This window comes from Gobio gobio, assembly GCF_949357685.1.
Source record: "Gobio gobio genome assembly, chromosome: 9".
NCBI classification, from domain to species: domain Eukaryota; kingdom Metazoa; phylum Chordata; class Actinopteri; order Cypriniformes; family Gobionidae; genus Gobio; species Gobio gobio.
Genome location: NC_137115.1, coordinates 33,224,576 through 33,251,619, shown reverse-complemented (window position 1 = coordinate 33,251,619; position 27,044 = coordinate 33,224,576). Strand labels below are relative to the sequence as shown.

The following is a 27,044-nucleotide window of genomic DNA, read 5'->3' as shown; positions in this document are numbered from 1 at the left end:
TTGAGCGCATGCATCTCCCCGTTATGGTAAGAGGCGTGACCTTTCCGGGCAATGTGCACTAAGCTGCTGTCGAATCACAACACGGGAACCGCTGGCACAATCAGAACTCGTTACGTATTTCTGAAGGAGGGACTTCATAGAATAAGGAAATCATCAAGCCGTTTTTAGGACAGTGAAAACAGCGGTATACAGATAAATAAATTAATCGAAAAATACTGTGTTTTTTTACATTCGAAACATGAACACATGTTATATTGCACACTGTAAACACAATCAAAGCTTCAAAAACACAGGAAAAACGGGACCTTTAACTAACATGAACTTTTAATAAGCAATACATTTGCTACAGTATTTATTAATCTTTGTTAATGTTTGTTAATAATAAGGGTTTTGGCACACCTGGTCGAGTGGCGCTATGCACTGTTCTAAAATTAGGTTTTCATTTTTGGAGTCCATGCCTTGATGGGTCAGGGCTGTTTTGGCAGCAAAACAATATTAGCAACACAACACAATTTTTTCCTCAGAATTGCAAGATATAAAGTCACAATTTCGAGTTATAAAGTCAAAATTGCAAAGAAAACATTCTAAGAAAAAAAGGCACATGACAGCCCATCTGGAGTTTGCCAAAAGGCACCTAAAAAACTCTCAGACCAAGAGAAACAAAATTCTCGGGTCCTATTGAAACAAAGATTGTACTTTGGCCTGATTGTCAAGCGTCATGTCTGGAGGAAACCAGATACCGCTCATCACCTGGCCAATACCACAGTGAAGCATGGTGGTGGCAGCATCATGCTGTGGGGATGTTTTTCAGCGGCAGGAACTGGGAGACTAGTCAGGATTGAGGGAAAGATGAATGCAGCAATGTACAGAGACATCCTTGACATCTTGTTCCAGAGCGCTCTGGACCTCAGACTGGGGCGAAGGTTCATCTTCCAACAGGACAATGACCCTAAGCACACAGCCAAGATAACAAAGGAGTGGCTACGGGACATCTATGTGAATGTTCTTGAGTGGCCCAGCCAGAGCCCAGACTTGACCGACACTCCCCATCCAACCTGATGGAGCTTGAGAGGTTCTGCAAAGAAGAATGGGAGAAACTGCCCAAAAATAGGTGTGCCAAGCTTGTAGCATCATACTCAAAAAGACTTGAAGCTGTAATTGGTGCTAAAGGTGCTTCAACAAGTATTGAGCAAAGGCTGTGAATACTTATGTACATGTGATTTTTTTTTTCCGTTTTTTATTTTTTTATAAATTTGCAAAGATTTCAAACAAACTTCTTTCATCTTGTCATTATGGGGTATTATTTGTAGAATTTTGAGGAAAATAATGAATGTAATCCATTTTGGAATAAGGCTGTAACAATACAAAATGTGAAGTGCTGTGAATACTTTCCGGATGCACTGTATATATACTGTATATGTATATTTGAATATTTGTTTTTTATTATCCTGAAGTTGGATTAAACATCAATATTTGAGGAAAATATTTTATATATATTTTTAAAATGTGTATGTATGTGTTTGTGATATACTGTTAACCCTTGCTGTAATTTCCAGGGTAAATAACTGTAAAATAGCCAGTGTTTTGCTGTAATATCGGTGAACAGTATTTTACTGTAAAAAGCCTGGTAAGATCTAACAGTGTATATGCATTAGATTCACTAAAAAACAGCTCATAAGAGTAATTCGTTCAGGATTCAGACTATGCTGGTTGTGTATTTTAATTCAATGAAAAGAAACGTCTCAGAGTTGTTAGTTCGATAATCAAACTACACTGGTCACTTTGTCTGTTTTGCGCTAATAATGGAACAGTTTCATAAAAATATTCTATGTTTATTTAAATGAACCAGGTTCTGCATAAGAACTTACAGAATAAAGAAAGATAAACAACATGGGTTTCATAATTTAAATCTGAAATGTAAATTTCTTTTTTAACTTGTATGACCCCGAAAACTTTTTGCCAGTCTGAGTTTGATTAACATGATGAAGTAAAAATAAACTTTGCTCAGATTCAACAGTGAAATTCACATTATTATTCACATTTCTGGTCATTAATTTTTTCCACCTCTGTATGCTAACAGCTGCGTGAATCAGTTTATAAAACAGGAAACTTGAGACTGAAAGTGCTCATTAGTTTGGTGCTGTAATTTCAGATTTCGTATGACAGCACCGCAAAACATTGTACCTCCGTATGAAATATGAATTTCTTTCTTCAGCCCATGCTGCATCAAAAATCCCTCTTTTCATTTCCTGTGCTGATGGAAGCTGCACCTTCTGAATTGAATTCACCCAATATTTGATCTCTCTCTTTCTTCCTCAGATACTGTCAGTTCCTCACCGTAGGCTGGTGTGCTGCAGTCGACTCTATGAGGTCACCGATGTAAATAAACCGCAGAAACAGGCTTCACATCAGAGGGAGGTGTTCCTCTTCAATGACCTGATAGTGGTGAGAGACACACAGATGAAAACATATTCGTATTGTACAAAAAAATCAACGGAAAATAAACAAAATCTTTCTTTTTTACGATGTTAGATCCTAAAACTATGCCCTAAGAAGAAGAGTGCTGCGACATACACATTCTGCAAGGCCATGGGCTTACTAGGAATGCAATTCCATCTGTTTGAGAATGAGTGTAAGAACACAAACACACACAAAACATAGTTAAATATTGTGGTAACACTTTACAATAAGGTTTCATTTGTTAAATGGTTAGTTCGACCAAAAATAAAAATTAGCCCATGATTTACTCACCTTCAAATCATGTATATGACATTCTTCTTTATTAGTTATATTAAAAAAGCCCTGGTTCTTCCAAGCTTTATAATGGCAGTGAATTGTCGTTTCGTTTTTGAAGTCCATAAAAGTGCATCTATCCATCATATAACTGCTCCACATGGTCGTGGGGGGTTAGTAAAGGCCTTCTGAAGCAAAGCGAGGCGTTTGTGTAAGAAAAATATCCATATTTAAACCTTTATAAAGTAAAATATCTAGCTTCCGCCAGATCGGAAAAAAGCGTAACTGGTGTGCAATGTCGTCAGACGTAGCGTAAGCATTTTGAATTGCGAGAGGCACTACACTTTTTCCATAAGTTGAATACGGAAGGCGATCTGGCAGAAACTAGATATTTTACTTTACAAAGTTTGTAATTTTTTCTTACACAAATGCATCGCTTCGCTTCAGAAGGCCTTTATTAACCCCATGGAGCCATGTGGACCAGATATATGATGGATAGATGCACTTTTATGGACTTCACTGCCATTATAAAGCTTGGAAGAGCCAGGACTTTTTTTTATATAACTCCGATTTTATTTGTCTGAAAGAAGAATGTCATATACACCTAGGATGAATTTTCATTTTTGGGTGAACTAACCCTTTAACATTAGTTAATTAATTAACTACCATGAACAATACATATATACATGTGTTCATCTTTGTTAACGTTAGTTAATAAAAATACAGCTGTTCATTGTTTGTTCATGTTATAGTTCACAGTGCGTTAACTAATGTTTGTATGTATGTAATGTTTTATATGTTTAGGGACAGATACATTACAATCTTTTGCTGAATTAACCAAGACTTGACCTGTTAACAACTACAACATTTAATTTTAATAATGTATTAGTAAATGCTGAAATGAACATTAACAAAGATTAATAAATGCTGTAGAAATGTAGTTCATTATTAGTTCATGTTAACTAATGAAGCCCTATTGTTAAGTGTTACCATATTGTATATGTTTATATTTTACAATATTTATAAATATAGTAAAAAAATACAGTTATAGTTGAGAATGAAAGAACTACAGGGGGTCAAATTAAATCAAATATTTTAAAATGTCAAAATATTGCTAATTTGTTGTATTGCTTTTTATTAATCACAAATAACAATAAACTTACTAACACATAACATTACAATAAATAAATAACCTTTTATATCACTTTTTATATTATTCAGTTGCTTCTGAAGAATGACCAACATTTAATTAAATACAATTTTATCTTTCTTTAAGTACCATTTTGTTCATTTTTAATCTAATTCAGATCGATACATGTTTTTTAAATAATAAAAACAGGACAATTCACAAATCCTCAAGGCAGGACCTGACTCAATATTCGCAGTATCAGATGTGTGATATGATGTGTTTTCTCCATCACAGATTACCCTCATGGAATCACGATATTGTCTCCGTTCTCGTCGGAGAAGAAGCAGGTGGTGAGTTTCTGTTCTCAGAGCGCAGAGGAGCTGCTTAAGTTTGTAGAGGACCTGAGAGAGAGCATCTCAGAGGTGGCAGAGATGGAACAAATTCGGATTGAGTGTGAGTGTCTTTGCGTGTTACTGCATGTTCATTTACTTATGCTCACTTGCTTCAGGCATTTTTGTTTGTGCTTTTTCAGGTTAATACACTTTATAGTATAGTACATTATTGTGTATAGGCTGTATGTGTAGGGGATGCTGTATGTCATAGAACAGTGCATGTTTTCCTCATTTAAAGATGTTTAATATTTAATAATTTATACATTATTTTAACATTTTAATTCATTATCATTACCTAAAGGTTAGCTTGGATAAAAAGTAATTCTCTTCATTCCTCTGTGGTTTGAATGCTATGGTTGTGGCCATCATTAAAGTGAATTATGCATGTGGTTCTCAGGGGAACTAGAAAGACAACAGGTTGTGAGAAATCAAACTAACAAGAACGGCACACAACTAGACATCCACGCTGGACCTAGTTCTGCTTCAGGTACACACACGCTTATTTACACACACACACACACACACACACACACACACACACACACACACACACACACACACACACACACACACACACACACACACACACACACACACACACACACACACACACACACACACACACACACACACACACACACACATGCTCATACACAACAATAAGCCTGTTTTTGATGTCTTGTGTATTTGTGTGGCTTGCAGGGGATGATTTTTATGAGAAGACGGGAGGCAACACGGTAGAGGTTTGTATCAGTATATTGTGGTGTGAGCGCAGCGCAAATGTTCAGATTCTGTGTGCATGTATTTAAAGTGTCCTCCAAAAGTTTGGAAACACCCTAGGCCAGGGGTGCCCAATCCTGTTCCTGGGCCCAGTTATTCAAAAAATGTAATCTGGATCAGAATGATCTGGATTTGGAAATCTCATGTTTTGCTATCCTGGATCAGGTAATCCATCTTAATTTTGCGCCGGTTTTTCAAAGCAAAATTGGATTGGACCACCCTGATCCAGATACACACTTTTTCAGATTACCAAATCTGGACGACCAGTGCTCTACTGAGCACCTAAATGGTACATGTGATGGAAATATGAGATGGGGAAAAAAATACTTCAATGCTTTTGCGTTCACTCTGAAAAGTTTTGCGTAGTGTTCACCCAAGAAACTTGCTCACGAAGAACCTTTGAATGGTTCAGTTCTTTTGACCAGTTTTTTTACTTTTTATTATTTTTTTGTTCCTGAAATCCACCCTTCTGCTGGAATCTGTATAATACTGATTTTTTTTGGGGGGATCAGAGGTATACCAATCTTACTAAAGAGTTTTGAACAACACAAACTGATGATTTGATCCAGATCCAAACCAAGGTTGGATCTGATTTCAGAATCATTTTTTTCTTTTGAACAACACATTTTCAAGATTTGATCCAATCCGATAGACGAAATCAGTTGTTCCAAAGTAATCTGATCAGATTTCGGCTATCGGATTGGATTGGGCACCCCTGCCCTATAGGAAAAGTGGGGGTTTGGATAATATAAGCATAAATCTGTATAATTTTAGTGATGACTTTGCAATGATAAGGAACTATGGAAATAAATAAATATGCATTCAGAGCATAGAAAAATACTAGAGCTATTTATAAAGCATCTTCAAATCTGTTGTTCTGTCAATCAATCAGTGAAGCTATAATAATGTGCTGATGCAATACACTTCCATAAAAGTCCATAAGAAATGTATTATTGTCTTTAAAGCAAGTCAATGCATTACACCAAAAATGTTGAGGATGCTGATACTGTCACATTTTTAAACCTAGGGTGGTTTCCAAACATTTTAGGGACATTGTAGTGTAGTAGGTGGTGACAGCATGTATTATAGTTAACATCACTATCTCCTTGCAGAATCAGAGATAACCTCCCCACCGGCCCCCCACTCCCTGCCCTTTGCCTTTGACCCCTGAGCTCACTCTGTCCCCTCTGTCAATCAGAATGGAGACGCCCGCCCTCGGTGTCTTCACTGCAATCACACTCCACTCGTGCAGAGCAATAGCAGCACTGCGACCCCCCCCCACCCCCCACCCCCCACCTAACTGCCCCTCGTTGTGATCTGTAATCTATGGGCTCTCACTCGGGCTTTTGCTGACTGCTGTGTTTTAATCCTGCATACAGCTGCTGTTGTTGTGGGGTGAAATTCTTTAAACTTAAAAATCTTTATGCCAGTCCAAAAGTGGAAATGATGATGACAGTGTATTCAAATAAAACACACTGATAAGCGCATTCACACATACATCCTTCACCTTAAAGAAAATGTTATGAATATTATGCAACAGATTTGTTCAAAAATAGCATCAATGCCATGTGCAAATAAAGTTCTATTTTTTCCCATTATATATATCCTGTTTTGTCCAAGGGTTTGGGGTCAATTAGATTTAAAGCTGCTGTCCGTAACTTTTTTTGTGTTCAAGATTTACAAAAATTATATAATGAGCATTTACAACATGAATCCATTTTCCAAACCATGTTTTTGTCTTACCCTGAATCATTATGGTACACTTATAATAAGTGTTTGTATTGGGACTATTTCAGACCGGTCTGGTAGGAACCGCGGCGGAGGAGCACAGTGGGTGACTCGCCATAGACATAAACAGAGAGAAGTAGCTCTGGCTGCAATGTTCTTCCGCAAGACGCATTCAGTTCTGTTTATTAACCGCTAGAGCGCAAAAAGTTACGGACTGCAGCTTTAAATAATAATAATAATAATAATAATAATAATAATAATACATGCAAGGATTCATTAAAGTGACAGTAAATGCATCTATAATGTTACAAAATATTTCTATTTCAAATAAATGCTGTTTTTTTTACTTTCTATTCATCAACGAGTCCTGAAAAAAAGAGATCTGTTTCCACTTAATTGATAATATTAAGAAATGTTTCTTGAACAGCAAATCAGCATATTAGAATGATTTCTGAAGGATCAAGGATCAACACTGAAGACTGGCGTAATGATACTAAAAATAAAGCTTTGCAGTCACAGGAATAAATTCTATTTTAAAAAATAGATTCAAATGAAACCATTATTTGAAATTGTAATAATATTTCACAATATTACTGTATTTACTATATTTTTAATCAAATAAATGCAGACTTGGTGAGCATAAAAGACGTTAAAATGGTATTGTTTATTAGATTGCAGAATTAAAAAGGGTTGCAAATTGCATATCATGTTGTAAATGGATATTTCACCCAAAAATGTTAACTCTGTCATCATTTACTCACCTTCAAGTTTTTTTCCTGCTGAACACAAAATAAGATATTTTGAAGAATCTTGGTAACCAAACAGTTGATGGACCCCATTGGCTTACATAGTAGGAAAAAAATACTATGAAAGGCAATGGGGGGTCCATTAAATGTTAGCGACATTCTTCAAAATATCATCTTTTGTGTTCAGCAGAAGAAAGAAATTCATACAGGTTTGGAACAACTTGAGGGTGAGTAAATGATGACAGAGTTTTAATTTTTGGGTGAACTATCCCTTAACTTTACAAAAAAGACACCTGCATAGTAGAGGATGAAAAGGTTATTGCTTATGAAACTACTAAGTTAAGATTTGCAAAGCACGTCCAGAAACACCACCAGCAATAGTTTCAATAACTCCTGCATTGGAACTGATTAAAATTCAAATACTTCATTAAAAAGAGACTAAATGAGTGCGCCTTCATGAGATGACTCGTACATAACACATACACATGCAAACAAGGTCTGTCAAGACAAGGTGCAAATTATCCAGCATGCCAAAAAAAAACCTTGCTGCCAAGCGTCTAGGCCCTCGAGGGCCACTTTAATGCTTACAGACGGATAAAAATATAACAGTCTGATTAGCAGCGCAGTAATAAAAGGAAATGCATAAGATAGCAGTTAATTATCCAAATCACAGCAGCTCAAGTAGGAAGTCGCCCTGTTTTCACCCACTCCGACTGCGCTGCATGTACATATTTTGTGCCGTGTTTTGCCGCCTGCATGCTCTGTGGCATGGCCTCGTCGTGTGATCTGCACCAGAGGGCCGTGAGAGTGCAGCAGGCCAGGCTGATAACGCTTCCTGCTTCTGGCTGTTTCTAAACTAGGTGTCAATTCACAACAGGCTCCAAACATACCAACTCAGCTCTCCTCTGGCCCCACCCAGCGTTCAGCAACACCTGGCCGTCCTGCCTAGCCCCACCCCTGGCTCCACCCTCACCATCTCCCCCGACACCCTGATCCAGTGCCAGCAGATCGTTAAGGTGATCGTCATGGATGCTGCCGGGCGTGGCCACGTGGAGGCGTTCCTCAGCCACAACCCCGCCCACCGCCTCATCCAATCGGCTGTGTCCACGCCCACCAGGTCACGGGAGAGAGGCAAGCAGCAGCAGCCACCCCTCCCTCCCCCACCGCCTCCTTATCATCACCCGCATCAGTTTTGCCCCCCGACCCCTCCACCACCACGCCACCTGCTGAGCCAACGCAGGTACTCCAGCGGGACACGCAGCCTAGTCTGAATAACACGCACACGCACACAGACATGAGTTTACTCCTGTAAAAGGGACAGATGACCTAAAATGTACATTCTGTCTTTATTTAATCACCCACATGTCGTTCCAAACTCATGCTGCTAACATATATATACATATATGTATAGCACAATTAAAGTAGTCTATACAATTTGTGCACTTTATAGTCTTCTGAAGCCATACGTGAACTTTGTGTGTCCAAAACCAAAATTAATTTTGGTATTCACTGAAAATCTCCACCGTAATTCTGAAATGACTTTCACTGCCACATTTAGATGCACTGGGTGATATTTACTTGTAAACTTTAAAAAGAAAGAAAGAAGGAGACATTTTAACTGGAAACAAATAAGACATATTTTGCAGTTTATGAAGTGTCAACTGTCCAGTATTATTTATATACTATTATAGTATTTATTAATATTTTACATTTGTTTTATTTTTATATTTTCAGTTTTGGTCATTATGTTATGTGCTTTTATCATTTTTATTTCTATTTAGCTTTTGATTTTGTTTTCGTAATTTTAGCACTTCCGTTTTTTGGCAAGGCAACACCTCTAATTTGTAAACTTTTTAAGTTTTTTATTTAATATTTATATTTTATTTTATTTCAGCTTCATTTCAATGAACCAAAACTAGCATTGCATGGAAATCTCTTTTTGTGTTCCTTGGAAAAAATTACGGCATGCGAATTTAAAGCAACATGAGGGTGAATAAATAATGATGGTAATTGCTTTAAAATTAAACTATCATGTACACTCTTATTTATAGACACAAAAAAGCACAAGCAACCCAATCTGAACTGTTCGGCTCTGATCGCTCAAAAGAAGCTATTCTTAGAATTGTTGGGTCCTCATGGCCTTAAAGTGTGTATTTAAAAGTGAGTAGATGTATAGTATTTTTTTAAGAGGGTTTTCTTCTCAGATCTTTTTTGTGTGTGTTCACCATGTCCCCGTATTCAAATGAAGTGTTTATATATTTTGATTTCTCCTTAAACACCCATGTGTGACCTGAACTACAATAGATGGATGTAGTATAGAGAGAGTGCTTGTGAAGGTGAATTTGTTCAAAGACACCACCATAAAATAATGTTTCCAATTATATTTATGTTCACATCATATTTTGTATGGAAATAGGAAGTCACCACTCTCTTTCAAAAGTCTTACCTGTTGGTCAAAATTCCACAGACGAAATCCAATTCCAGTATTTGGATATAAATCATATCTCACCATTTCTGAAAAAGAAAAATGCAAAAGTAACTTGGTTAGATGAGAAAACACCCCTTGAGTTAGTTTAGATACAACAAAAAAACAATTTGTAAGCACATCACTGCAGGCATCCTGAACTAAACATTAACAAAGGGACCTCAACTGCTTTCCCATTGGTGGTTCTCGCATCATGTGAATCCACATTGGCATTCAAATGTCAAAAATCTCACAGAAAATGAATGATTTTATTGCTGAAAATCACTGTCTTTTAGTGAATTATTCAAGCTGTGTTATGAATGTCCCGAATCCAAAGGTTTTTGGATGAGATTCAGGTCAGGACGTGGCCACTAAATAAATTCCACCTTCCAAGATAAAAGCTACAGATTTCGTCTGTATTTGGCATCATCTACTGACGTTTTTTTTTTATCCTGTCAAGAGTCCCAATCTCAGCTGCTGAGAAATTGAGGACGCTGCCATCCTGTGTGGAGAAAACGCTTGATCTTGAGAGCCGTGGACTTCATACCTAACAAGGGTGTTGACTGAGCTCCATAAACCCTTTAACACTTTCAGACACCCGGATTTTGACTTGTGCCTTCCCACAAAAGTATTTTAATGTCCTTTAAAAGGCACATTTAAATTGCTAATCTGCGACTTCTATGTGGTACCTGCTAGAAAAAGGAGCTTTACTGTATTTCTGAACTAATCGATATTGGCATTGTCGACAAATTTGGATTGGTTATCTAAGGGGGGCTTACTTATCCAAATCAAGTATTTACCTCATTGACAAACATTATATATATATATATATATATATATATATATATATATATATATATATATATATATATATATATATATATATATATATATATATATATATATATATATATATATATATATATATATATATATATATATATATATATATATATATATAACTTTAGTTCCTTTTCAAATAGTCAGAAATTACCATTTTAATTTGATTGATATATTTTCATATATATTTACATTTGAATGTCCACTGTAAAACATTGTTGGTTTAACTTAAAAAAGTAAGTTACCTGGTTGCCTTAAAATATTAAGTTAATTGAAAAAAATTTAGTTAATACAAGGAAGGAGATTGGTTTAAAGGTGCACTATGTAACTTTTCCATCCACTAGAGGTCGCCTGTTCAAAACAAAGGTGTAGTTTGATGACGCCACGTTTGAGCGCAGACTCTTGGGACATGTGGTCTTCACCTCACAGCCGGTTAAAGAATCGGGATAGGACTCGGGCAGAAATCATGTTCATGGATGTGATTATTAATGTTACTGTAGTATGAAGCAGAAGCAGGAGCGAGTGTTGTGGCACTGAGGATTAATAAGATGAACGCAACACACGCCTCGCGAGCAGTGGGACTTTTATTATGGCATAGTCGCCACTTCCGCTTTTCCGGTCATGAGTATGAGGTAACGCAGCTCTGTTTATCATATTAGACACATCTGAGTGTGTTGAAAATTATGTTATGACGTTACTCTGTGCGTTCTCTTGGCGGCTGCTATGACACTGCAGTGAGAGTAAAGCTTTTCTGCAAAATAAAACCGGAAACCGAGGGGAACGCAGATATGATGTCATTGACAGGCGAGGCCCTCACACGTCCCGGTTCCTCGGTTAAAATAGCAGGGTTTTTTTACACGATTTACAAATAGTTATATTGTAAGTACTCAACTGAACAAAATATATAACACTGGCCTAGTGGTTTTTGGATATTTTACACTGAAAAAATCTTACATAGTGCACCTTTAATCAACAGAAACACATGGATTTACATAAGTTGATTTGACAAAAAAAAAATTTGTGAAAATAATTTTTACAGTTTACTGATCTGTACGGCATTATATCATGTTTGTAAATGAGTACAGGTGTATAAAAGTGTTTCCAGATTTTCTTTTCACTTTGCTAATGCATTTTTACACATATTTTTAGAGCGACACAAAGCAAAAACTGCAACATTTGAAAGAGGGTGGTGAAAGGGTTTATCAACTAGAGCCAGGGGCTGGCTTTAACCCAGCGAATCATCTCTGTCCTGTCCTATAGAGCGACTCTGTAGCGTGTTACTGTGATCAAGCCTGGTGCTCAGGTAGCTTCATGTGAAAACCAGGTGCACATCAAACCTCTGAGAAAATATCAAATGTTGTATACAAGGCTATGACTGAGAAATTGTATATTTTTTAAAAACGTATCACTTAAAATGTTTATGAAAATATTATGTTAAAATCATTGGGGGGGAGCATTTGTGCTTTAAAAGGATCTGGTGGATTATGTTTGTGTTTACCACTTAGAGTTCACTTTTTCTGTATTGCATGTCAAAAGAGATTCATATGTTTATGCGCAGATATCTATAAAGAGCTTTTATGGGAGTATATCGACACTAATATTTATGTTTCTATTTTCTTTGCTTGGTTTTTGAATCACAAAACTAGTTTTTAATTACAAATATATCTGTTTTTTTTTTTTCCAAGGCATTATTGGAAATGATGTCATTCTGTGCTTGGACACAGAAATTACAGAAAAGCAGCAAAAAAAAAAAATACTATTTATAAATCTATTTATTCATACAGAGTAGGAGAATGAAAAGCTTTATTGTATAATTTGCACAGCTGTTTATTCATTAAGATGCGCTGATCCGATACACTCTTTTCTTCTTGTACACCTGCTCGACATGTTTCTGGGACCCTTTATATCATGTAAGCCACGCACCACGACGAGTCAGCGAATCATTTTCTAGGTTAAATTAGTATGTAGCAACATATTTGTTTCCAAGAACATCCCGACACAGCGAGGGGCCGTATTCTGACTGTGAAGTTGTGAACATGCACTGCATTTTTGTGAAAATGCCCCATACGCTCCATCCTAGAGTCCATAGTTTCAGTCTAATGTGAACTTCTTGACTCAAATTCTTTCCCAGAAGTATTATAAAAAAAGAGTATCTAAAAATGTATCTGAAAAAGAAGTCAATGCTGAAATTCATGTATAACTCGTCAATAGGGCCTTGCGATGGTCAGTGCAATGGTCCCATCTAATAGGTTTTTACGATTTATATTTATATTAAGCACTGTTATGAAGTTTTATATAGTGTAAAGACACTTGATACGCTCACATTCATATCCTGTATATGCAATGTCACTCAATCATATCTCAACAATCATTAAACGTGCAGAAAATTAAAAAAAAACTTGTGTGTGTTTGTGTTTTAAGTACTGTACTTAAATGTCATGGTGGTGTTAAAGACAGCAGCCTGTTAAATAATATTCTGAATGTCACATGACCAAACAGGAAAACAGGTCTTGTTGGAGAAAGTGTCTGCATTTAATTTAAAAAATGTAATTGCGCAATTTTCACAAGCATTTGGTACATTTTCAAAACTCGTAGTACTAATATCGTAACAGATCATCAAAAGTGCCCTTTTTTTCAAACATTTTAGCATATTTTCAATTATGTTAGTATAATATACAAAATCACAAAGTATCATTTTCACTACACAAATTAACTTGCATCTATATGTTTCATTAACTGCCTTTCATAAAGTACTTACTAAAGTGTCATACGTCATTACAACTTTTGATCACACACTGGATAGATACAATGACAAACATTATGGATTCAATTACATATGTTAGGCAAAGTGTATTTTCTAATATGGCATCTGTAGCCTGTACTTAATTCAGCAACAGGGGGATTTGAAACATGCATCTTCCCATGTTTCCTATTCAATGAACTGATTGTTAAAAGTACTAAATTGAAAGAAGATACTGTTGTGTTTCGGTGATTAAACCACATGTCTTCATTACATATCACAATGATTTTGTGTTTTGAAACAATGATTATGTAGAATGAAAATATATGTACAACTAGAATGAAAGCATGAGATCAGGTTTTGAAAGAATGACTAGCTGATCAGTTTGGCGTTGTGCAAATGTACACCTTACTTGTGAAAATAGTGTAAGGGGTGAATTTATTTTAACAGAACGAAGAGGTCCAATTTTTTTCTTATTTTGTTTAAATATATATATTTTTTTCATTTAGTACTGCCCTTCAGAAGCAACGGAGGATACTTACACGTTTCAAAATAAACTAAAAATCCACCCCCAGCTATTAATTAATGTTTGGACTTCTTCTTTCTTTTTTTTTTTTTTTTTAAATAGCTGTGTTTGAGTCCCTCAGTTGTCATCAGTGTGAAAAGATGGATCTCAAAATTATACAGTCACTGCTGTAAAGGGTTCAAATATGCAAAAGATGCTGGAAAACTGAAGAATGTGCAGGACCTGGAGGATTTTTCTGAAGAACTTTGGGCAAAGGGACTCAAGAACAACCATCACAAAACAAAAAAGCAGTCGTGGATCATCCAGGTAACAACACAGTATTAAGAATCAAGGGTATGCAAACTTTTAAATGGGGTCATTTTTATAAATTCAGCTCTTTTTTTTTTTGTCTTGTGGACTAGCCTATGTCAACATCTTTTATGATTCAGGACAGTACTAAATAATAATAATAGCCTAACATGCATTTTGTATGATCCCTCTTATTTTGTTAAGAAGATTACAGATAATACAGATTCTGCAAGGGGTATGTAAACTTGTATATGTAGGCCTACACCTGTGCTCATATATCAGTTATTAATAACAAAAATTTGTTCGGATTATTTGTTACACAGTGGTGTCACTGAAAACTCAATGTAAAGAGCCCCTAATGGTTTATTGCTTTATTGTAGCCTCAAACAACATACCTGAAGTAAGACCTTGTGTTCTCCCAGCGTCCTCCCTTTGTTTCTAGGGAAAGCTTTAGTGCTGCTCTCCAGTGTCCTGAATTGCTGCTTTCACACTGGATGCTCTCTCATGCACTCTTCAAAGCAACCATACAGGGAATGACATTCCTTGCATTCTGGGATGTCTGTGAAATGAGCTCCTGTAGCCTAATCATTTCAACAATCAGATATTTTGGAAACCTTAAGTTAGTTCCTTTTTTTAAAACATAATAAAGTAAGAAATAGCCTAATTGACGACGGGCCGTTGAATTATTAGAAAAATAATGCACAGCCGAGGTGGTAATGCGGTCACAACAATTTCTAAACCCTAGAATTTGCTAATTCCAAAACGTGATTTTAAAGCTAACGTTAGTTGTGGAGGCTTGAGCCACTGATAGCAGACTAATGCAATGCAGCCCTATAATGCAGCAGTTATTAGAGAGAGAGAGAGAGCCGGCGTCTCTTTCAACAGCGTCAACTATAACAGCGTAAGAACAGCGCCATTATTAACGTTACCTCGCTAGCGAGAAATGTCATGTTGAAATGAAATGTCACCTATTTTACTGATAAAATCGTCAGAGCAGCGCTGACATCACGTTTCTGTGCGACTGTGTCCGCACTGTATGTGCGCGCGCTTGAGTGGGAGAGCAGAGAGAACGAGTAGGCCTAATGTGCGTTTCTTACATAATTAACGTAATTCTGTGGAAATAAAACATGGAAATAATGTCCTCTTTATCCTATTGTTTACTATATTGATTTGATTGGTCAGTGTCGTTGTGGGTTTTGATTATTTACTGTAGTAGGCTGAGACATTTGAAATACTGAAATCATTTGGCGAAGTGATATAGAACTATAAATGCGGCCAAGACCGGCCTGGAACTACTTTAGTCGTGCGTTTCCCTGAAAATAATTGCACACTTTAGAACATTCGCCAACCAATCAGATTCAAGCATTCAACAGCCCCGTGGTATAACACAAGATAATTTCCATTACTGTAACCATTTGTCATTTACCCACTCTGACATTCCATCCAAACCTATGACTTTCGTTCATCCGTTCATCACAAAAGGTGATTTTTTTTTTTTTTTTTTTACAAAAATCGATATATATAAATATATATAGGCTATATAAATATATATATATATATATATATATATATATATATATATATATATATATATATATATATATATATATATATATATATATATATATATATATATATATATATTAACTAAAGTTACAAAAGGACTATAAAGTTCCAAATTGACAAAAATGATTAAATTGACATTAAAGTATCATAAAAATATCTTAAAGCACTCACACACTATATTCTGGAGTCTATGATAGCTGAAGAACAGATCATAATTGAACTATTCAAAGAAAATCATGAGTCAAAAATATCTGCAGTGATCTTCAGAAGCAAAAACAATATTTATATATTTATTTCAAAACACAAATACTGTTCATTTCCAAATATACACAACAAATTCATCTCCTGACACTCATTTGGCTTGATAATAATTTATGCAAAAGAAATTTTGTGAGATAAATGTTAGTTTGCCCTCACTCATGTAACGCCTACCTGTGTAACACAAACAAATGAAGCAATAAAAGACAAATGAAAGACTTATCAGATGATTATTTACAAATGAATGCAGATTTGCGTTAGTGTAGCCTACCTGGCCCCAGTTTAAGTTAACTGCAGGTGGATTTGAAAATAAGGGATTCCGATTGAATTAATAACTAAAAAGCACCACTTTTTGAAACTTCAAAGCTGATGGTGAAGAGAATCTTTCTTTCAGACTTCACAGTTATTGATTAGAAAAACATAGTCATACACATAGACGACACAACTTCCGTATGAAACAATAAGTGCAGTTTTTTCCCATTGTGGGTAAATATCATTCATGTCAGACCTCTCAAACTATCTAGGGTTCCTCAAACTTGGTCCTGGAGGAGGGCCACTGTCCTGCAGAGTTTAGCTCCAACCGTAATCAAACACACCTTCCTGTGATTTTCTAGTGATCCTGAATACATTGATTAGCTTGCTCTGGTGTGTTTGATCAGGGTTGGAGCTAACCTCTGCGGTGGAATGATATTGTTACCAATACAGTTACTGTATTGTTATTGTAACTGTAGCCTAAATCGCGCGCAGTAGGTCCATTTATAGCGGCAGACTGCTAATAATAAACGCTATTGTCCGTTGATGTGGACGTTAAAATAGTTGTAGAAGTCTTTCAGGACGACTTTTGCAGCTGATGAACGATAAAACATTAACAGATATTCAAAATCCATGCGACTTTAAAGCGCACTCTGAAGTTCTGTTCACAGAACTTAAGTTAAGTTAGTGTTTGTTGATGTGGACGTGTGAACATTATAGTTTTCATTCTTGGAGTATGGAAGAATAAATGGAAGAGTATGTTCATGTTATATGTGAATAAAAATACTCTTCTGCTGAAATGATCTCGTAACTTTAAAAAAAAAAAAGACCAAAAGTATCATTAAAGCAATCGTTTTGGAATCAGAATAATTACATTTCTAATGACTCTCATCCCTAATAATTGCATTTAATAATACATTTGACTATAGGACATTAAAAAACCTAGTTTCCTCCTCCTGATTGCTGAATATTCCTACTTTCTCCAGAACATACATCATTTTGGAGTTTGATCCCATAAGTAGGTAGTGTACCATATTCTGCAGTAGGTAGAGATAAAATAATTACACAAGTTGGACAAGAACTATGGGAAAAACTTTGATGGATGAGACTAGCTCACAATCTCTCATTTACATCCAGGAGACAGAGTCAATCCCTTTAGGCGAGAATATTTGAGTCTTATATTCCTCCTTTTATCCTTTGCTCAGTGTTTGGCCCCAGTCTCCAAAGTCCCAGCATCTGTTTATGGTCTGCATGTCTCCTCACAACCATCAGATTGACAGAACACGAGTGTCCCTGTTACATTGTTGTCTCTTCCCACTCCAATTCTACATCACCTGAGAGAACAAACGTGACAAAATACGGTTCCATCAAGACAAAACAAAAGAATGACAGAGATCTTTAACCGCCAGCCGTCACCGCACTGCACAAGTCAATGATTGTAGGATATATTTTACCCTCCATCGCATCCAGCGAGTCCATCTTCTCCAGGGCTGAGTAATTTACAAACCATATGGACTGACTGTTTCCTTTTGCAGACAGCAGATCCAGAGTGCTCTGATGCAGAAACATGTACTGAGCCTGAGAGAGAGGCAGATATGATCAACGTCTGGACATGATCGTCTCACACTCCACACAACAATTTTTGCAACGTCGAGTGAAATCTGTCAGTTTTTTAATGGGTTTACCAAGTTTTGCACCATGCACATCCTCTCACTGCGCAGTTCTGCGACCAGGCCATATATATCCACAAAGTCATGATCCCTCAAATGCTGAATGAGATGATCCAGGGCTATAAACACCCCAGTCCTGCCCACACCAGCACTGCACATACAGACATGATGCATTATATGTATAAACATGTTAAACTACAACCATAAAAACTTTTTAATAAAACGTCAACTGAAATACAATTTTCAGGTAGTAACTGAGGATACATTTATTATTTAAATATAGTTTATCTATGTGTACTAAAAAAAAGAGAGAATGAAAAATATATATAGACACTGAAAAAACTAAAAATGACAAAAAACTTGAACTAAAGTTAAAATGAAAACAGAAAAGACAAAAATAAAATCGAATTGAAAATAGTAATCTATAATAGTATATCAGTGATAGTAAGAAAACACTGGTTAGTTTTACAGAAGCCTATTTTTGCCTCGGATAAAGAAAAAAAAAAAAAAATTAACCCATAAATGTATACATAAACGATGTGAGGTGCTTCATTATTTGCCACCGACGTGGAGAGACTCTTTCTTCCTGGGCATAAGTTGCACGTTACATAAATATTCGTACCTTTTACCTCAACGAGGAAAAAAGTAGTGCTTATACTTCCAGTTTGCGAAAGCTACCTTTGAAGTCGTTGGACTTGCCATGGCTCTGACTCTGTGCATATGCGTGTGTGTGTGAACTCAACCTATCAACCTCAACCTTGTCTCCCACCCACCAATCATCATCAGTTATGTGTACCACCCCACCCACCCCCCAACACGCATGGCATGCACGCCCGCACGCACGCACATAAATTATATTGATGATAATAAATATTATAATAATATTGGGCTTGTTTTTGAAGCTGCGGTTGCTTATTTGTCTTGAGTTGGCAACACTGGTGACGTTTCACTCATAGTTACCACAGGCAGAAAACAAAACAATAGGAAGTATCATCAGCAAAACTTGAAATGGCTCAGCGATTTACTTCAGAGCAAGTACTGAACGCAATCAAATATTAGTGCCACTGTCACTTGATGGTGGATCTGGAGAAGAAGCTGTCAGCGATCAAAATATTGATTTTGAAGATGTTGAAAATGATAGTTTTGAGAATATATGTTTGAGATGGTATAATATACTGGGAAATGAGCTCTGATGAGGACAGTGATGATGGTATGAAACATCCGCTCAAACTAAACCCTTCCAAGCTCCAAAAGGTAACAAAATATGCTTTATTTTTTATTCTTCTGTAATTGTTACTCTAATATCAAAAGAGGTTTATATTATCGCGACAGGTAGAGATCCATCCGTGTTAAATATAGATCAGGGTCGCTAAAGATCCGAATATGTAATAATGATTGGTGAAACATTCATGCATTTAAGGGTTAAAAAAGGTCATTGTGAGTTTAGAAATAGTTTAAAAAAGAAAAGGTACAATGTGAGACAAAGTAGAAATAGAGAGACAATTATGAGAAATAAAGTTGTAGTTATGAGATATAAAGTCAAATTGTGAAATATAAAGACACATTATGACATATAAAGTTGCAAATAGTAGAAACAAAGTTGCAGTTGCAACTCAAAAATAAAGAGATGAAGTTGTAATTAGCTTTTTCTTTTACTCTGAGGCAAAAACGGGCAGTCCGAATCAACTGAAACATATAAGCAGACTGTAGAGAAAAGCTGCACCTGCAGTGGACCACGATGGTTGTGTTGTCATGGCCTCTGTTGGAGCGGACCGCTTTGACAAACTGGATGAGTGTGGAGCTGGACTCCGGAACGCCGTGTTCTGGCCATGAGGTGTAGTTGAAATGGTGAACAATCATGTAGTTGCCATGCTGGAGAGAGAGAGAAAGAGAGAGAGAGAGAGAGGAAGGGCTAAATGTGTCCTTGGAGACTAATTATCTATCCATCTAACCACCCACATCTGTGTGTGTATGCGTTGTTGTGCAATGTTAGGACTCAGAGTAAGGCCACAAACATACTCAAGCATGCATATACAGACCCAAATACTCAATCAACACATGCAAGTGTGAGGTCCCATGGTACATACATATCGGTGGCAGTAGAAAACCTCATTACTCCAGGGCCAACAGTGTTTTCTTTAAATTAAACTGGATGCCCTTTAACCGGATGTGTAAATTTAGCCAGCTTGCAATAAACATGTCAGCAACTTTAACTAACTTGCTCAACAAGATTCTCTTAAACTGTTGCTCTGCTATGACAGTTGTTGAATTGAAAGATAAAAATGACAATGTAAAGACAATGCTGATAATGTAAAGATCGTTTACCCTCTCCACTCTGAGTGCTCGGACCGTCCAATCAGGGCGCACGTCCTCTGTGAGTTTAGTTATTATGATGTCAGCAAAAACAGTGACAGGTTTATTGTCCTCTGGCCAGTACTGATGACAACGGATCTGAAACATACAGATACATTATTTGTACAGTTTACTATTATAACGCATATATTACAGCAGATCCCTGTCAAACTTTCACATTTATTTATTTATTGTGTTTTAGTAGTGCTCTGGATGTAAATTATTCATTTAGACTTTATATTAAAAATGAATAACCGTTCAGGTAAAATTATATTAATATGATTATAATTAATTAACAGTATCTACTACTTGTTACGCATAAGAGTAAAAAGTAAAAATAGTGCCAAAAATTTGAAAAATAAACAAAAATAAATTTGTTTTACAAAGTGGTATTTGTGGGTCGGTGGCATTAGAACAACAGGATAAAAAACAGGGACAAACTGTAAAACCCTTATATAGAATTTTTGAGATTATATACTATACAAGAGTATATACAAACATATATCTAATGGCTACAGCACATTGTTTTGTTCAAACACACATACACACCCTGCCCTTCTCAAAGCATTGAGTGAGCATAACGATAGTTTTTGTCCCCGTCTCCCAAATCATCCTCCAGAAGTCTGCGACGGTACTAGGCAGAGGTCCCTGAGTGGCTATAAACTCATTAGGACACAGATAGCCCTGAGACACAGAGACAAGACACAAAACAGAACAGGAGCTTAGGCCAATTCAATTAAAGTTGTGCCGCAGTATAAAAGAGAGACAGCTGATATGTGGGCGCTTACAGAGACGAAGCTGGCATTGATGTAGTCAGACCCCGGCATCCCTGGCTCAGACAGTAACTTCACTCGGCTATTGTTATCTAAAAAAGACATGTTAAACTATGTATTAATAATGTTTGTATAAAGAAAGCCTGGTAAGTTTGAAAGAAATGGTTATCTCAGAAATGTAAATTCTGTCTGCATGTTCTTACCCTCATGTCGTTCAGAACCTGCATGACTTTACAGAGTAACAGATATGCTCTTTTCCATATAGCATAAAGTATATTGCACCCCAATGACAAAAGAGGGTTCCACAAAAATATTAAACAGCACAACTGTTTTCAACATTGATAATAATAAGAAGAAATGTTTCTTGAGCAGCAAATCAGCGAATTAGAATGATTTCTGAAGAATAACATGACACTGACGACTGGAGTAAGGAATGAAAATTCAGCTTTGCATCACAGGAATAAATTCAAATAGATAAGTTATTTTAAATTGTAATAATATTTCACAATATTACTGTTTTTACTGTATTTATCACCAAGTAAATGCAGTTTGGTAAGCTTAAAAGACATTAAAACATCTTACAAACCCCAAACTTTGAATGGTAGTGAAGCACAAAAGTCATATGGGATTCGTCTCAGGGTGCTTTTATGTCCTTTTTGGAACTTGACACTATTATTTTTTACGTAATTATATTATTTTATCATATGGGACACTGCAGCGTTAACATTTTGTTAAATGTCTTCTTTTGTCTTCCACAAAACAAAGAAAGTCATACAGGTTTGAAACGACATAAGAGCTACTAAAAATGACATTTTTCATACAGGGTTTAATGTTTGTGAAGCGATTTTTGGAGCGATTCCAGGGAAGGTCAGCGTCTGATGTGGCCAGATCCTGAAGCAACTTCGGCAGCTCCTGAAACACACAGCGGAAAAGATCCAATTATGAAACAAACCAGGAAGAAAATTAATCAACCACAAAATACATTATCCAAAAAGACATACACCATTGAGCACATAACCCTACGTGCCCAATCAGAATGAAGTGTAACTGAAACTCATTTTACAGTTCACTAGTGCTTTCTTTCTCTCTCACCCACCTACACAGACACACACAAACACAAACACACACACACTTATCACTAAAACTTACAGCAAACTCCTCCTGAAACTTGGCATTGTCATTGGCGCAAAGATCTTCCACATGCTGAAGAAATGATTTCTTACTGATTGGCCTGCAAATGTGCAACGAAGAGAGCATGAAAATACCCACAAAACCATTAATAATGATCATCTTTAGAATTATTACCACTGAACACATTATTTCTACAGAGCAGCTATCTTATGACCTCCAAACAAACCACTAAAGAATCTGTCTTTGGGACTCAAATGTTTATTGAACAATAATAGACAAATAAATGAGATAAACATCAATCAATCCATAAAGTATCCTTCACTTACTTGAGAGATTTCCTGTAACTTAGCAGCCTGGAACGTTAGACAGTAGAGAATTATTATGAAATTGGCCTTGGACTGAAAAAATTAGGTTACTTTTTCACTTCCAGTGATAAATAAGAAATGAATCTATGTGAAGTTCACTACACGATCTAATTAGACGAAGACACACAAACATAAAACGAATTGGAGAGTCACTCTATGTGATCTTTCTGGCAGAAATACACAAAGCAGAGCAGAACTACAGAGAGCATTATGAAGCCGAACAGCCCCAAATTATGGCAAGGGAGATGATTTACTCTGGGATAGGCATTCATAATAAAACAGATACAGCGGCAGGAAATAACAGCACAACATGCAACTGGAAAAATAAAATATTTAAAAGGGTCATGAACTGGCTTTTTAAATGTTTTTATACTGTTGTCTGAGGTCAACTTATGACGTTTGCGTGGTTTTTACATTCAAAAACATCATAATGAATAAGTAATTGGCTATTTTCTACCCTGGCTCTTGAAAAGCTCGGTTTTTATGGGCATGCACATTGAAGACTTGGAAGTAAACGCCCACTGCTATGATTGGATAACAGTTTTGCATATTATAATGAGTTTTGACTCCCCCGTCTGTACACGTGGGGAATTGTTTTGAAAACTTCCAATGTGGAAAAACGGCAACCGGAATGATTCACCCACAGGGCTCACAAAATGCCTTTATCAAACAAACACAATGATTTCTCTCTCATCCACCCGCAATTAATTAATTACCTGACCCGCCCGATCAGTGGATATAACCGCGAACCGCACACACACACACACACACACACACACCAAGCCAAGTACATGCATCAGCAAACCTTCAATGCAGACAAATCAGCATGTTTTGAAACTTCCGCGATTGCATTATTCCTTTCAAATATCAAGTCAAGAGAGTGAACAACGCACATCAAGAAAGGAATGTTATTTCACTATTTAAGATAGCCCGTCGGGCAGGCTGGTGATACATTTTGGTAGCCTGACTGGAAAACACATTAGCCCCGGGACGTCGGGCTAGCGATTTTGCGAGCCCTGGCTCATACATGTTCGACAATGAACCAAATACAAAGGATACTCCAGCTTGTGACAGCATGCTAAGTTATCGTTATTATGTTTAGTTACACATACACATAAACAGTAGATATGTGTGTTGCACCATTCCATTCCTCGGATTCCAATAGAGAAGGCACAGCATCATTTTTTAATCTCATTCTGTCTGCAAATCCAGTCTTGTTTACAAAAGAATCCGCGGTAAAATGAAGCGAACAAACATGCAATGTCTTACCCACGTGACCTGGAACTTCATTAAAAATAAAATTCAACCGCATTCCTAATATTGGAATCCGAAGGAAGCTTATGCAGCGACCAAGCACTGCACAATATTTCATAGTCTTCAACGGCATGTTTATTGCTTGGTAATAATATAATTAATAATAATAATTTGTTACATTTATAAAGCGCTTTTCTAGGCACTCAAAGCGCTTTACATATAGAAGGGGGGACATATACGGTCGATCCGGTTTAGCTCCACGTAGGCCTATGTTATTTATGTTACATGTCATGAGCGAATCGGTGGGCGGGGCTACAGAATTAGGCGTTGGTCGTCTTCTGTTGAGGCGACATTTCGCTGCTCTCTGATGTCACAGAGAAGCAAATTCACAGATCTCTCGTTAGATGAGCCAGCTGTCAATAAAAGCTTTTATTTGACTAACAAAACGTACAGAATATTCTTATATTGAAACTTACAGGATATTCTTATATTAAGATGACCTTTTATATATCTAAAGCTCAAGGAAAAGTTGATTTCTCAGTTTATGACCCCTTTAAATTTAAAACGAATGAAAATACTGATACTTCACATCCTCTAATGTCATGCATCAGCTAAACACCAACATCACTGTCTACTTACTGGATGACAAAAATCTCCTTCCTTCTAAAGAAAAAGGAGGAATACCTGAGAACAGAGGATAGTGAGTAAGAGTTGAAGTGTTTGAATGGATTAGTGAGAGTGTATGAGTGAATGAATGAAAGAATGAACGAGTGAGTGAGTCAATGACGGAATTAGTGAGTCAGAGAGAACAGACTAAAGCACATATAACCACATGTAACTAAAGCCCACTTCTCATGTACAGTGTGTGTATGATGTCTCACCGGTTAATCTTCTCCTCTTTGAGTTCCAGGTCGGCCACTGCAATGAGCTGATCCAGTTTGAACTTGGTCTCGATAATCTCAGCCTCGCGTGGAGAGTACGTCCCACCTTCCTTCTGCCTGCGGTGGATCCTGGGATCAGAGAGAGTGAATCTAGTTGTTAAAACTGAGGATTTGTGTTGAACTCCTATCTACAATAACAATCAAATCAACTTACCGCACAGATCCGTAAATAATCAGAATGAGAAACAATGCCAGGAAAAATGACAGCAGGACACCAAGAATGATCTGTTCATTTCTGGTCAGCAGGCGGTCATCTGAAATCAAAGTCAATATTTATATACAGCAGAAGCAGTATTTGTTCACAATAAAATGTGCTGATCAACGAGCCCACCATTATAGAGCGTATATCTAGATCAATATAAGTACATAAACTATACTGTTCAAAATTTTGAGGTTTTTTTAATTTTTAAAAACTCTCTCATGCTTACAAAGGCCGCATTTATTTGATCAAAAATCTATAAAAATAACTTTTTTGTTTTTTAATATATTTTAATGTTATTTAATCAGGTGACGTCAAAGCTACATTTTCAGCTACTTCAGTGTCACACGATCCTTCAAAAATCATTCTAATATGCTGATTCGGTGCTCAAGAAATATATTTTTTAACAATATTGAAAACAGTTGTGCTGCTAAATATTTTTTTGTGGAAATGGATAAACAGAAAGTTCAAAAGAGCATAATTTATTTGAAATAGAAATCTTTTGTAACATTTTAATGTCTTTACTGTCACTTTTCATCAATTTAATGCATCCTTGCAGAATAAAAGTAACAATTACATATAAGGCAATATAACAATATTTCTATTTGAAATGTCTGGGGGAAAAGTGTATAATACAAAGTATAATACTAAAGATAATATAAAGTTACATCTGCAAATGTTAATGTGTCTACTAATATTTAATAAAATAAATACATTTAAAAAGTAGCAATAAGCAAAACAAATGATTAAAATAAAAAATATATTTTAATTTTTGCTCTATGTGGGAATGTTACACTCTGAAAGACTTGTTTAATATGTACTTTAGCTGGAAATGTTTTAGATTTCACTATTGTATTTTTTCTTGAAATATTATTAATAAATAAAATCTGTATGCAATTTTTTCTTCCATGGAATACCTTAAAAGAAACCCATAAAAGTCCATATGATGGTAAACAATGACGTCCTTTTTATTTTTGGGGTAACTATCCCTTTAACTGAAAGTACTTACAAAACAATACTCAAAGAATGAAAATCAGAGAGGAAAGAGGCAAAATGTGAGTGAGAAATCACAGTTGTTCTAATATTGTAGAATGAATATTGTGGCTACTGCGTCCATACCTGCAGTTCTGACCCTCTCTGAGTACTCAGAGTCTGTGTACTGCCCACGGAAGTTTGTCGCACGAAATTTGAACCTACAATACAAAAAATAAAAACAGTAAACAACAGGTTAAAAAGATCCCAGGATTAAGATATTTACAACCCAGATTAGTCATGTGTGCATATGTCTCTCACACATAATGAGTTTTGGGTTTGAGGGGTCCGTTACAAAGAGTCTTGGCATCTTCAGACAGGCAGCCCTCGTCTGCTCCTATGATGTATGTGTTGGTGTTTGTGCTCATGCGCTCGGATTTCTTAGAGCAGCCTGGGTTCAAGAAGCCCTCGTCGGTCAGGTACGGAGCGGTAGGTTGGTGGAAAACACTCTTCCAGTTGGACAGATTACCGTAGTCCATCACTGCATCAACATTAGAACAACAATTTAACAATAAACCCTTCAATAAAATCATTGGAAAAAATCCCCTGTTTGTTTTTAAAGGCACAATATGTACGATTTTTGGATTAAAATATCCGAAAACCACTAGAACCGTGTTATATATTTTGTTGACTTGTGTACGGTCTTGCACTATCCTAAATGTTTCCAAGAATGTTTAAATCCAGAGAAATAAGCAATTTTAACCAGTACGTGCGTCGCCAATCAACGACATCATACCCGCATTACCTTCGATTTCCGGTTTTATTTTGTAGAAACCATGGAAACACCAAAGACGCTTTAATATATTATGTGTTTTATTAGACAGGTGAGCAGGTTTGGATACATTAATCATCAGAAAACAGCGCTATGTTACCCCACATACACAT

At 36.3% G+C, this 27,044-nt stretch overlaps 2 protein-coding genes across 2 annotated transcripts in view; one reads left to right on the top strand and one right to left on the bottom strand.

Moving 5' to 3' along the window:
- iqsec3b (IQ motif and Sec7 domain ArfGEF 3b) overlaps nt 1-8,779 on the top strand; it is a gene marked incomplete at both ends in the record, with an annotated part of 29,311 nt that extends 20,532 nt beyond the window's left edge. The window contains 6 exons of the mRNA XM_079825343.1: nt 2,320-2,445; nt 2,533-2,632; nt 4,157-4,315; nt 4,652-4,741; nt 4,957-4,997; nt 8,369-8,779. Coding sequence (XP_079681469.1) covers nt 2,320-2,445; nt 2,533-2,632; nt 4,157-4,315; nt 4,652-4,741; nt 4,957-4,997; nt 8,369-8,779 — 927 coding nt within the window. The remainder of the gene's footprint in view (nt 1-2,319; nt 2,446-2,532; nt 2,633-4,156; nt 4,316-4,651; nt 4,742-4,956; nt 4,998-8,368) is intronic.
- Nucleotides 8,780-17,738: 8,959 nt separating this feature from the next.
- Nucleotides 17,739-27,044, bottom strand: part of ptprq (protein tyrosine phosphatase receptor type Q) — a gene marked incomplete at both ends in the record, with an annotated part of 70,808 nt that continues 61,502 nt past the window's right edge. Inside the window, 14 exons of the mRNA XM_079826143.1 lie at nt 17,739-17,776; nt 17,897-18,020; nt 18,128-18,263; nt 19,836-19,984; nt 20,438-20,563; nt 21,014-21,148; nt 21,253-21,329; nt 22,059-22,149; nt 22,387-22,468; nt 22,695-22,721; nt 24,869-24,997; nt 25,083-25,182; nt 26,247-26,320; nt 26,421-26,640. Coding sequence (XP_079682269.1) covers nt 17,739-17,776; nt 17,897-18,020; nt 18,128-18,263; nt 19,836-19,984; nt 20,438-20,563; nt 21,014-21,148; nt 21,253-21,329; nt 22,059-22,149; nt 22,387-22,468; nt 22,695-22,721; nt 24,869-24,997; nt 25,083-25,182; nt 26,247-26,320; nt 26,421-26,640 — 1,508 coding nt within the window. The remainder of the gene's footprint in view (nt 17,777-17,896; nt 18,021-18,127; nt 18,264-19,835; nt 19,985-20,437; nt 20,564-21,013; nt 21,149-21,252; nt 21,330-22,058; nt 22,150-22,386; nt 22,469-22,694; nt 22,722-24,868; nt 24,998-25,082; nt 25,183-26,246; nt 26,321-26,420; nt 26,641-27,044) is intronic.